The 13,261-nt window shown below is 39.2% G+C and overlaps 3 protein-coding genes and 1 long non-coding RNA gene across 8 annotated transcripts in view; 1 reads left to right on the forward strand and 3 right to left on the reverse strand.

Moving 5' to 3' along the window:
- Positions 1–3,576, reverse strand: part of LOC111262945 (proton-coupled zinc antiporter SLC30A1) — a 63,081-nt gene extending 59,505 nt beyond the window's left edge. Inside the window, exons 1-2 of one of the 2 annotated variants that reach the window (XM_086969365.1) lie at positions 3,210–3,576; positions 2,397–2,988 (exon numbers count right to left, since the gene is read on the reverse strand). The gene's annotated coding sequence lies outside the window, so the exon portion shown is untranslated. Of the gene's footprint in view, positions 1–2,396 lie in introns of both variants that reach the window. The other variant, XM_086969366.1, reaches the window with a different exon arrangement.
- A 2,799-nt stretch (positions 3,577–6,375) lies between these two features.
- On the reverse strand, positions 6,376–10,890 carry LOC111262950 (transmembrane protein 231). Of its 2 annotated transcripts, none has more exons than XM_022837590.2 (5): positions 10,860–10,890; positions 8,903–9,022; positions 7,616–7,773; positions 7,215–7,416; positions 6,376–6,687 (listed from the first exon to the last, which is right to left on the reverse strand). In XM_022837590.2, the coding sequence occupies exons 1-5, from the start codon at positions 10,873–10,875 to the stop codon at positions 6,404–6,406; spliced, it is 780 nt and encodes a 259-aa protein (XP_022693325.1). In that variant the 5' UTR covers positions 10,876–10,890; the 3' UTR covers positions 6,376–6,403. The 2 variants fall into 2 exon arrangements, with proteins under 2 accessions (XP_022693325.1, XP_022693326.1); XM_022837591.2 differs by lacking the exon at positions 10,860–10,890 and adding an exon at positions 9,986–10,501.
- A 701-nt stretch (positions 10,891–11,591) lies between these two features.
- Positions 11,592–13,261, forward strand: part of Vps16A (vacuolar protein sorting 16) — an 11,502-nt gene continuing 9,832 nt past the window's right edge. Inside the window, exons 1-3 of one of the 3 annotated variants that reach the window (XM_022837594.1) lie at positions 11,592–12,269; positions 12,714–12,840; positions 13,033–13,204. In XM_022837594.1, coding sequence (XP_022693329.1) covers positions 12,149–12,269; positions 12,714–12,840; positions 13,033–13,204 — 420 coding nt within the window. In that variant the 5' untranslated portion in view covers positions 11,592–12,148. The remainder of the gene's footprint in view (positions 12,270–12,713; positions 12,841–13,032; positions 13,205–13,261) is intronic. The other 2 variants (XM_022837592.2, XM_022837593.2) reach the window with 2 other exon arrangements.
- LOC147753137 (uncharacterized) overlaps positions 13,068–13,261 on the reverse strand; it is a 1,724-nt gene continuing 1,530 nt past the window's right edge. The window contains exon 3 of the long non-coding RNA XR_015312089.1: positions 13,068–13,175. This is a non-coding gene — a long non-coding RNA (uncharacterized LOC147753137). The remainder of the gene's footprint in view (positions 13,176–13,261) is intronic.

The raw sequence follows: 13,261 nt of genomic DNA on the forward strand, positions 1-13,261 counted from the left end.
CAGAGCAATTAGTGTCGGTTTTTTGAAATTTTGAGTTAGTCAATATCCGATTAGAGTAGAAAACATGCATTTTAGTAAATTAGATCTTTTGAGGTGTGAAATACAGAACAATGATCATTGCTTGTTCTCGATGGCACTATTGCCCATGTTATCCTGCCGATTATATGTTAGGAGTTGTTCGGTTACGATTTAGGGTATAGCATCGTATGTCACTAAACCGTTTGCCGTTTTGAAAATCCGGTAGCTTTCGCTACTCATTCAGGAGATCTAATCATGTTGAGATTCCTTTTTTTAAAACATATTTAATTATTCTAGTAATGTTGCGTTCAAATGCACACTGACAATTTTTTCCAGCTTTCTACAGATTTTAGGGAAGGTAATGAAACGTTCGATAAAATCGATTAGCTTTGTTGCTCTGTGTATACGACCTCGGGCTATTCTGATCTCGAGCCCCTACTAAGACGACTCGTATTACGTTTGTAAAAGGAAAGAGCAATAAAGAAATCGTATTGAATTTTACTTGCTAAAAAGCATTGAATTATACCAGTTATTTTAGTAAGTCATTTGATGAAAATACGATTTATGACCGCTTGATGTTCACTATACAAATGCTAAAGCTAAGGTAAGTAAGCCAACATCCTTTGGCACCCATATCGAGTGTCGCTCCTCTGGGCCTCAATGCCCAATTTGGTGACACATTTCTCTTTGTCGGAAAAAATACGCTCTTAAACGTCACTTGCCTTCGATTTACTGTATCGTACCACGACCTCAATTTCACTAGAGATAAAAATTTTGAAAACTTGGTTACTTTATTATCATTACTCTTACGTCGGGGGCTTATCGGGAATATCTATAGATTATTTTCTTTTTACTCCTCAAAGCATCCGTGTGGACGACATCTAACTGCATGCGTAGGCACCCTATTAAATGTTTATTTATGCCCAACAAGGTATGTGCAGGTTAAATGCTAAGTACACTTGATATACACATTGATTAGGGTAATTCGCAATAAACTGAAGAGAAACGCGAGATGCGTCAGAAGAACGGGTTGTAGGTCGTTCACAACCAATTCGAGAATTCGGTTTGCATAAAAATGTTGTTGCTGTCCATATGATAGCTTAGTGGGTAACTTATTTGCCTGCTAATCTTAGGGACAGGTTGTGGTCAAGGTTCGAATCCGTGCATAGACAGAGTTCGCTTCCTGCTAGGAGCCAGCGGTCTGATGGAATGCCTAACGGCGGTACGGGACGTAGAATTCGAAACGTAGGGGAATATTGTCGCTGGCTTCTGTTCGTGCTCATGCGATTATGACATAAATGTATAAATGGGCGTATAGACGTGTACTATCATCCACTCGTACAACTGGAGAAAACCAGCCGAAATGCTGTCCTTCACTGTGACCTAGACATTCAAGTGCACTTCAATACAAGTTACGGATACCAGAAACGTGGCTAATGAAGTTAGTAAATAGTATTAATAGCCAACGACAACTGATTACGTAGTACAATAATAGCTTGGATGTGCCCATCTGCAGAAAATTTGGAAGTAAACAGGCAAAAGAACACTTCAAAAGTTCACGTAAGTAGGGAAAAGCAATGAACAGATGAGGGAAAAAGAATGAATAATATTAATTAACGTTAATAATATTATGATACATAATGTTCAGATTTAATAAATATTCATTGCTGGAATATTTTCTGGTAGCAGAGTGCATTATTTTTGTCCACGAGGTCTGGTCCTTAACTAGTTCTTTGTGTCATTGTTGTTTGTTATCCTATTTAGTCCCATATTCGTATAAGGAGTTTTTCAAGCTACTTTGGCTTGCTGTCGATCCGTTCTAAGATTTTAAGCAAGATTTTGAGCCGACAAGTTGTTACCGATGTTCGATACGGTACAATCAGTTGCTGACTACAATTGCTGTTGACTACTTAAAACTTTTACTGTAATAATTTGCTTGGTGGCTGTTATGACAGACAGGTACCATAACTATCCTTCACATGGTACATGTTCACAACTGACTGAGGCTACACTCATCCTGATTATCCTGACGGCACAAGTAGGATAGGTTCATTCTAATAGAATGTAAAACTTGAAATATTTAATCCTCGATTGTCCCGACTCAAGTCCGTCGTCAAAGTCATTTATATCTATGAACAATTTTTCGTTCATAAGTTTGCTTGTATGCCCATGGTAAGAACAGAATCCAGATGCAAAATAACACGATCAACCACTTTTACATAACGTTATAAAAAACAACAGAAACTGTCCTGATAAGGTGTGTGCGATTACATTAGCTACGTTCGCCTCACTACATTGGGTGAAAAAGTGGGTTATATAAGTAAAACCCGAAAATTGTTGAATGTACAGGTCAGTTAGCGCAAAAGGAGAAAACTCACCTTTACGAGTGCATCCCTGAGCCTTTTTCAACTCGTCGTTTTGCAGCTCTCCACTACTGACGAACGGGATCAAGCAACCCCGTAATCTGACTGCTCACAAAGCCACCTGCCTGATATCATATATTACTTCCTTCTGTTGTTCCGTTATGGTTTTTTATGTCGTGTTAATTTTCCAGCCGTATGCAAGAACTTATCCGCCTTCTAATCGTACAAATTGATTGCTTGCTCTTGAAAACTCAGATTGAGAGGGCAGTAACAGGCTGAATAGTCGTGTCTATTACGATCGCTTCTGTCTGTTTGCATGCATGTGTATGTGTGTGTAAGACTGTCACGGTAGCTCCGACTCGGTCGATCTGCACACGAAATTATATGATCGCACAAAAACAATACCATTGGCTCACTATGGCAGAAACACTACGACAAGTCGCCGAAGAAACGAACAAACGAACGGACGGTGATGACCTGGCCACAGTACCGTTGCTCGCGCCCACAACCGTAAAGGCAGACAAACAAGTCCATCCCCTCTCGAGCCACTTCGAACAGTTCCGCGAATCGCTCCCGTTCCTTCTTGTTTTAGGCGCGATCGAACGACCTACACCAAACGACAATCCACGGAGAACGATATCGAATAAACGCAACGCTATCGACGGCGCACCGTTCGACGCGCAGAAGATATGTATAAGCACATGATGTATGTATCTGTTATTTTTCGTTCTATTTATACATTCACATCCATTTGTAAATCTCTGAATAATGAACAAACGTATCAAATGGGGACGACCAAAATTTGTGCGTGAGAAGGCAGATCCCTACTTCTCTGTTGACTCTCGTCGAGTACTGGCCGAACCTTTAGCAGCGGACATGAATGTAACTCGTCAACGCGGCTCGCTCCACTGAACAAATAAGACTATCGGACAATAACTGTTGTTGTATGTGACGGCCAAAAAAATCTGGCTGTATCTTCCTCTACGCTAGCGCGGCATGATCGCTCTTGCAGCAGCCGAACACACAACTCACTGGCTTCCCTCTAATACCGTCTCACCATCGCCGCCGCCATCAGTCCCACATGATGATGCTCGTGATGATACTGCTGGCAATGATGAGCACGGCAGCCGCCCGTTTTTCGTCGTCTGCTGCCTAGAGGGCTTTGGGAGCACGCTGGCGCACGACGGTTGCCCAGCTCAGGTAACAATCGTCTCACTCGCCACCCAGTCCCGCCAGCAGCATCCGAGCAAAAGTGCGAATACGGCGAGCGGAGAGGGTACGAGTCGCGCTGGCTGGTTCGATCAAGAGGGGAGGACAATCTGCCGGTGGGAGCGGAGCTAGCGACCCCAGAACACTCTAGCACCACAGCGGCCGAATCGAACACAGGACGGAGCAGGCAGCCGCCTGCGACCTATGGAAGACGGACTTACGGAGCTTTGGCCGAGCCACGAACGTCGGCGGCGGCAGCGGCGGCCGCCGCCGGCGGCATAACACAACAAAAACAGCGGGCAATAGCAGCCCGGGAGACCGATACGCAGACACTTACATACAGACGAACACAGGGCAAAGAAAAAAGGAACAAGGGAATTCACCGAGAGATACCCTCACCCGTCGAAAAAGAAAGCAAAGAAGAAGACGACGGGGCAACGGCGGTCTCTGCGCAGCAAACGGGTCTGCGAGATCGCCCGCGCCAAATACGAATTTCATTCGCGTTCGTTAGCGCGTTTTGAAGAAAACATTTAAAATACCTTTTCGTGTTTATTCAATCGGAAAGCCGAAAATACAGGGACCTCGTCATAAAGTAGCGATATTTAGTTTACTATGAAAGCAAGTGCATACGCAGATATATGCTTAAGAATATATCTATCACATATTTGAAAATAATGAATATTTATCAATAGAGATTATCTAACACAGATCAATTAATAATAAGCTAGATCGTAATATCTGACAGATATACAACGCATAAACGTATCTTCAGGTTTCGCTAACCGTTCCATAGATATATCATAATCCCTCCATTTTCTATCTAAGTATTCGGCTACAGCTACAATCTTTATGTCCTAACAGCTAGGGACTAGAGCATGTCAGCTGCCTAACCGACTGTACACTGGAATACTGCAAGTACACACTAACCCCTCAATGTTGGCTTTTTCATATGGCATTTTATTTATTTTTTTTGAAACAGGCCTAGTTCCCCAAACGGACACCACGCGCCGTAAATCTAATCATAATAGTAGGACTAAATTTCACTAATCCGCTAGCGAAATCAGAGGGTATAGCGATTTACGTGCAGAAATTCTATTGAATACCTGTATTATATATATAGTGTTACTGTTTCCGTCAGCGGTCTATGGGGTCATTCGTATTGGACTCTACAGCTTTAATTCATTAGCACGCTGAAAATGGGCATTTACTTGTACCATATCTAGCATGAAGAGCGTCGGGTTCATGATTTATGACGCACATAATTAATTTTGATGACACTGCACACGAATCCAGAGCCTTTTGCCAATTCGAATATTGTGATGTCCCTTTGAATTTCGTCGCGCATTTCGGTGGTATGTACTGTTTTGCTCTACGTTGTGGTCGTTCCGGAGTGCATTTCTGTTATAAGGCTTGCTCACAACCGCGAATTCAAATATGCACTGTTTTGTCTCCTATGTTATACTAGTTTCGTACTAGGTGTAATTGAAAAATGTTTCTTAAATTATGCGATCTCCTCAAAGCTGTAAGGCAGCATTGGGCATGTGATTATGACAAGGCACTCCTTAAAAATGTTTCCTTTAGCATACCCTTTCCTAAATTAAGCTAAACAAGGCTATAGGAAGCCTACTGAGCCACAACAACAATAATAGATGGCCACATTTATTGTATGCACAAGAGCTACGTCGTCATTTTTCTCGTATAAAGCATTGCGCTTTACGAGATCGTGTAGTCTGCACGAACGATTGGGACATCGATGACTCAACTGATCATATTCGATATTTACCGATAAATTTAAAGTTAGGGGCACTATTTTTCGCAGTTGTCGACGAAACGAAATGATCAGCTCAAAAGGAGCAGAAAATAACTTCTAGTGCATATTCGATATACAACGGCAGGCCATTATTCAGGTTTAGAAGGTATTGAGAAGCCCTCATCCTATTAGGATAAAGGTTTATTTTTTAGGAAACAAGGTACATCTACTGAGTCATATCTAGGTTATAAAATTATTTTGAACTCTATGTAACACATCGCTAATCGAAAAATGATTAATTTTTATCAAGGTTAGGATCGTACATTCAACATACGCCTTAAATTCTTGCCTGGCAATGCCCCAATATAGAATAATATATACTGTTTTCTACTCCCTTCTTGCACAAACCTGTTAGCAGAGCACATCGATTACGTGGTAGCTTATAACATTTTCATTATTTCGAATCTTTTTCACATTAAGATTCCTTTTTTCATTTCTCCTTTAAACATTAGTTAGTACTTTATATGTGTGCGGGTGCTTCGTGGGCTGCGCAGCAGCATGCTTAGTTATAAGGCTCTAACTGAGAGCTAAATAAATAGAAGATTCAGTGGGAAAGACATACCACGAAATACATTGTATTTAAATGTCAGTATTCCGAAATCGTAAACAGTGTTAGCTTAGCTGGCAAATGAATAATAAGAAAAGCCAACTTTCAAGACGCAAACAATGAATGGTTATATAGTAGTTATAATGGTGTCTATGGTAGAACTGGCAACACCGTAGCTCGACTGCACCCTGAATTTCAAAATAATAATGTGTACGTATGTACTGAAGTACTGGCATGTACCTACGTAAAGTACCTACGGCATATACAATTGGCGGTCGCATATAAAGTAGCGGATTACTAATTAACTAGTGGTTGGAGGCAGGCTTGCATTATTATAACTGAGAGTATTAAATATAAGCATATATCTCTACGTTCCAGTTTGTAATGTAAAATTTCTAATGTAATTAGCTTAAACGCATAAATACGGGTTAAGCTTACTATAATCAACTGATTTGTTTATTTTTGCATCTTGCAATAGGGATGTCCAGGTGAGCAATAAGTAGCAATAATCTGGTTTTCGAAGACGCACTTCTTGAGTTTGACTGCTAGACCAGCGAAGATGACCATTACGCTGAAGTACTGCATCCAACCAAGCTTCAGAATATGTGATAGTCCCGGTCGATAGGTAAAAGATTGTTCCGCCGTATTTAACGTTAAAGAGAGAGTGAATCTATCAGGAGCTGCAGCGGACTTTGTTTTAGGGCGCCACACCTTTGTTGTGCCCTCCAGCGTACACTTGACTGAAAATCGGAGTAAAATAGGAACTTGAGACTGCTGTGTCAAACACACACTTAGATATGCTCAAATGATTACTTGCGGTTTGAAGTTAAGGAGGATCATACCCTTGAACCCCGCGACGTGCCAAAGGTCGTTCGAATGAATGAAATGCACGCTTGTAACTTACGAACTTTTTGCTCACCCGATTTGGTTAGAACAAATAGTTTTTGTACGGAAGCGAAATCCTACAATCTTGTCCGGAGCTACCCATAATCGGTCCTTTGCAAAGGGAATGATTTACATGTGAATGATAATCTATTCGACGCAAAGATTTCTTCATTTTTCAATGTTTATTTGTATCTCTCTAACATTTAAGATACGGCAACATGTGCGACTATAAGGCAAACCTGATTGGGATTTAAGATTCGAAAACAAGCGAGCTTAAAATTCGTTGCTTGCGTACCTTGTAGCCCTTTTTGTATTCAAGTGATATTTTAGTGGATAATCTACTCCGTGAGGTATCGAAGATATTTTGAAGGTGAAAGAATACCTTTTGATTTTGAGTGTTCCTCCAAAATATGCTCAAGTGGCTCTGTAAAATCGGAAGACGTTCTGAGATCGCTGTAAGACTTGAATGGAATGACAAACGACGATGTGACACGGAGGTCGCCTGTGACGCTGAGAGATGATCCAACTAGGGAGCTTGAATATTCAATATATGCAAGGCAGTTCGACAATACCCCGGCCATTGTCTGCATCAAATCCAGCGCGACAGAAAAAAATAACCCGATAAGTTATTGCACTGGAAAAAACTGAATCCGGAAAAATTCCTTTTGTTCGATGTTAGCGTATTTGAATTAGTTTTATCAGTCTTATTCAGAGAGGTCAAAAACAGTAGAAAATATTACATAATTTTCACTAGTAAGAAGAATAACTGTTTAGAACGAGCACCTGAAGCCTAGCTTCTAGTTTGAGTAGAAGTCTTATTCCAGTAATGTTGCCTGCGTCAACAACGAATCGAATATCGTGCCGCTCTGGCCGAAGGTCTAAATTTGTGTCAGTTGGCGAATGCGCGAGACGCATAATGGGCAAGTTGGAGCTTAATCGTCCTGTAGAATAGTATAGAGTTATGTTACAACAAAAACGTCATCATGAAACAGTTGAAGAACTCTAAAATCAATAAAAACTGTCAATATTGAGTTTAGCCAGCCGGGGCCTTACAACAATCTACGTTACACGAGACAAAATAGTTCTGAAAAAGTTCTGTTAAGGACAAGTACCTCTGAAATCTCGTTGTAATAACCAATGATTGAGTGCGAGTAGGTTCGTTGTCTTTTTTAGCGTTACATTAAGCTCATAATTCCTTTCCTTCAGAAGATTCCGCCTATGCCCTCGACTATTGACCTATATACATGTTATGCTATTTGATACTCAGATTTTTTTGTCAGAGAAATTTCGTAAGGAACTAAGCAACTGACAATCTAGCTAGAGAAGCTAAGGGTTATATCATAAATAGAATGGAGAAAGTGCAGTATTTTCCATAACCGGCGTTCTGAATTACCACTATCTTATGGACGGTTGTCCTACCTCGAGGTCCTTGAATATATGGTAAAAATCGCATAGAAAAGAAGCTGATTTGATTTTACAATACTCGAAGTTGATTGCACTGCAGTATATACAGCCCCAAGTAGCGACTGCTGAGAGATGGCCTAATATTCTAGGGATCAAACACAGACAAACTTAAACGTTTTCGATAAATGCACTGAAAATGCTCTCTACGTTTTTTGCTGATGTAGATTTCCACCAGCAATTTTCGTAGTCTTGTCGCCTGTAGACGCCACAGTCTCTTTCCGTGAAACGAGCGAACTGTTCTTCAGTCATGAATTCTTATTTTCATTTCGCCGAAAATATAAGCCATTATATTGCAAACGTTGTTGTTGGGACTTTTATCTGTGCTTTAAAACAACTCAAATTCGAATAAGTATGGCTTTATTATAGATTTACACAAACAAACAGCCATATCGTCGCTTAAAACCTGCTACGAGGACGCGAGCCAAAGTAAAGAATAAAGTCGGCATGGACTTACTTATGGAACCAATATGTGCTTAACTCGAACAGCAGTTTATACATTGTTTTGTAACTGCGATCTAATTCGCTTGAAAAACTGACAAGTAGAACTTCTACGCAAACAAACACGATTTTTAAGATTAGTAAAATATAGTTTAAACCCTTTCTAACCTTGTTGTGGACGCGAGGCTGCGATGACATCGCCATCACGAGTGTCCAGTAAAAGGATGAAATCTTTCTTGAAATCGATTTTGGGTTGTTCGGAGAAGACGTCTACACGACGCCATAAACCTATCAATTGCGATAGAAGGTTACAAAATTGATTCAATTACCGGGATTAGCTTGATCCATTTCTCGGTCCCGTGTCGTTTGATACACCGTAACGCGCGATATTTCTACGTTTCGAAATTTCTACTTAAAGCTCAATTTCGGCTGATCATTATTTATTTAAAATATAATGATATTCATTTTTCTTATGTTTAGGCAAGAGTATATCATCGGCAATTAATATACATACATATATACATGTTTTTCTATTCTGCCGCCTTGTATGGTGTTATATATAATGTATTACGTCATACACTCATTACACTATACAAAGTTATTAAAATGCATCTACTATTTACTCAATAGTGAATGCGATTATATAAGGAAGTAATACATTTTTATAAGAAGCAGTTATAGGTTATATTACCAAGTCTTCTAGCGTAACGGGTCACCTGGGCGCCACAAAGGAATAGATATTTCTAGCGTGTTTTACGGCCCTTACTGCAATACCTATATGGTTCTAGTTCACTAATCAGCTTGATTCGATCTATGGCTAGCTATCAGCTTTCAGGTCACTCAAGACTTAAGAATTCTGTCGGCAAGGAAGAAAAACAGGACTCTTTTATCGCGCAAAACTCCATGGCCCATCACTGAACGGACGTCTAAATGACCCAGAATCTACGTTCGAGGACATCCAAGCGTTGGAGCATCCCTTTACGCTGTCACCATTATTATACTAGTTCGTAAGCCAATATGTTAGACTTTTTCTGATAAAATTAATCAACGCTGCTCAGTTTTTTCAAATTAAATGAATTGTCTGGACAAGTACCGTGCCATCTAGACGCCAATTCGCAATCCAATATACCCACAGGGATTAGAGAAAACTGGATTTTCTAACCATCTTGACGGAACAACGCATATGATACTTTCAACATTGTTTTATCAGCGATTATATATGTATATATATATAGCATACGTGGATTATACCATGAGTGTGGTAGACGATGAGTGCAGGTAGAATAAGTACGGCTGCATAAAGACCGGCGAGAAATACAGTTGCTTGAGAACATGTCGTACTTTTATAGAGAAAGACGTTGGCTGCACGTGAATATACTGTAACCATTCTTATACGAATGTTTCTATTTACCGTTTACGGGGTTGACCTATAACCTATACTTGATAAAACACTTGTACAGTGACTTGGGTCCGTTGGGATGCTTCGACTACGAAGATAGCTATTGCGCAAACACGTTAAAGCTTTCTATAAAGAACGCAACTATTCAGTTTCTAGGTTCGCTACAACGAATTGTACCTTAATCACACAGCACCTACTCTTCCTCAGATATGAACCTTGGCTTTCTCTGAGTGTCTCGCAAAGCCCTTTCTCTCTATAAGTATTACCATACAGTAAGCAACACACTCACTGTTTGGGCGTGCGTTACTTGGCAACAGTATACAAGACTGTGTCACTACATATCCTATGCAGTTGTATATTCTCAGAATTAAAAATTCCTAGTGTACTTAATCATTATGTTAATAGCAACATAAAATAAAAGCTTGAAATGATTTTATATAAAACATATTTATATATATATATACATATATATATGTGTTAAAAAAATAAGCTATATTGATAAGCAATTAGGAGCCTCGAAAATTACGAAAAATCACGACGGGAGAGTATGACGGAACGCTACATTCCTATAATGAACATCTACTTTTATTTACTTATACAATGCAATAATTAATATAATAGACATAGCGATTTCCTTAGTTGAGTTTTTAGGTAATTTTGAAACAAAAATATGCAAGTGTAAGAAATACAATTGCTTAAAAATTGTGGGGTTCAGCGCTTGCCTACCTTGCAGCACTTTCATACCGAGCGAAGTTCGTACACACCGACATCTAGCAAAAGCTGTTTTTATTTTATGGACAACACAAACAGGAAGACAAAAATGACATGTGCAAATACCATAAAGATAAGGATTGAAAAATTTTATAACTTTTATGTAGCCCATTGTTTCCTACGTCCTAGTGATCTTATGGTTGATAGTCCTATAATTTTCTACGGAGTAGCAATCATATTAAGTGAACTGCCTTACAGATTATCCCATGGATTAAAAATGTCTATCTATCTATAAATTGAACTTGCTTTCTAGTTAAGGAATCTTAATTGTAATAATTTGGTAAACGCATTCAACTTTAAAAAAATTTAAAGGTACGATTTACGAATATACCGTGATGATATATGTATTCTTGGTTTGCGGGGCCAACTTTGTCCTAATCTAAGGTTAACAGTGCGCACGGAATATTCTGAATGAAGACTTTTATATGCACTGTTACATATGCGTTTCTATTTTTTCGTTAAATGTAAAAAGAACGTAAAAAAATGGTTAAAAATTTTCAAGGTGTATAGTACGCCTTAATGAAACGTTTGCTTAACCAGCTTGAAATGCATTTAAAATCATATGTGCTTTATACCACTATATAGAATACCTACTATCAAAATACTTATTATTGAAAGACTACAATGAAGTAGCGAATTATTTTTCTATCAGATCCTTTCAAAAGTCGTTTCAGGTATCGATGTTGGGATTAATAACGTTCAAGATCGGTAACTGAACGCCTTGATATTTATTAACTTCAATTTATTATTTATTAAATTTATTATATTTTGCTTGAAAAAATTAGCAGAACCAATACGGGATGACGTGTGCCAATACAAAGTGACAGAAGGTTCAGTATTACAAACAAGATTCACATCATAGAAGGAAAAATGCAGTTAATCCAAAATGGCTGCACCCATGAGTGACAGTCAAACGATCATGAGCGCAGTGGTATGGTCTTTCCAATGTTAATCAGTGGAATCACCGAGAAGGCGTTTCTATAAGCCCGGCCACAGAGACGACCATTTTCCGTTATTTACATGAATTATAGAGTCAGTTGTTTATTACCTACAACGAGAAGTGTTTCTGGGTATCAATGTGTGTGTAACAAATTTTGCTCAATAATGTACTCTTGGAGATTATAAATAAACAGCCTCCGAGATATTCTTGTTGTTACCAGCATACCTGGTGGTTAATTGTTTCGTGCTTACCAAAGCGCCGCCAGTTATTGATCTAGAAGATATCTAAGCTTCAGAGCAATAAAATGCCTGAAGATGGACTATCTGCGTCAGTTCGTTCAGACTGGAAACCACTGGGTACCGACGTTAATTTTCGCAAATTCGAGATTTATGAAATGCAATGGCACACACAAGTGCATCTTCAGGGTATGTAGTAGTTGTACTATAAAATAAAAAAAAGACTCTGTATGTGATACAGTTTTGCATTATATCACAGGGAACACTATAGTTAGACAAAAAAACACTGTTAGGGTTAATTTCCGCTTCCAATACGATGTTTCGATATCTTGTCATCGATGTCATTTATTCCTAATTTTTTTTTTAATAACAATTATTTCAATATACAGTGTAATGTTATTATTACTAAACTTAGGACACAAAATGTTGTTTTGGTTCAAAATAAGGCGTAGACACGATCCAGTTAGTGTTGGGGGCTAGTCATCGGAATTTGTTAAATTATAATTTTATTGATCATACCGCGATTAGTATATCTATATCTAGAAGTGCAGCATTGACATTATGCTTAAGTCGGGCTAGCGCAATTCTCATTACTTGATTTATTCTGGTGCTTATTTTCTGCTTTTTCTGCAGATTTCATAGTTGCCGCTGCCCCATTTGGTGGGGCCATTGCACTACTGCGAACAGACCGGAGATGTCGACCTGGTGGCGAACAAATTCAGGTGCACTCCGCTGCTGGTCAGTCAATCAAAAAAATCAGGTTGGCAGAAGGCTTCGAGGATACACATTGTCTTATGCTTTTCTATGTACTTTAAATAATTCTGGATATATTTCTGCAATTCTGAATTGCCTAATCACCGGAGCCAATATTCGCCCAATATTATATAGGCCCAATTATCCGGTGCTAACATTTCGTTCATTATTAGCGATATTTACGTGTTGTTTGTCTTAGATGGGAAGGTAAAAGCATTTCTGCGCTTGGTTGGTCCTGCAGCGAGGAGTTGATCGTTGTAGGATCCGATGGGTCAGTGCACGTCTTCCCGTTTGATCCGCATGTTATACGCGTTAAGTACTCGTTCACACTAGGCAAAGAAGCTAAAGACGCCGGCGTCATCGATACAAGGGTTAGCACCAAATGTAATTTTCGTTGCAAATAACATGATGTGAATTCTTTTTGTAGC

This window comes from Varroa jacobsoni, unplaced genomic scaffold (assembly GCF_002532875.2).
Source record: "Varroa jacobsoni isolate VJ856 unplaced genomic scaffold, vjacob_1.0 scaffold_715, whole genome shotgun sequence".
NCBI lineage: Eukaryota > Metazoa > Arthropoda > Arachnida > Mesostigmata > Varroidae > Varroa > Varroa jacobsoni.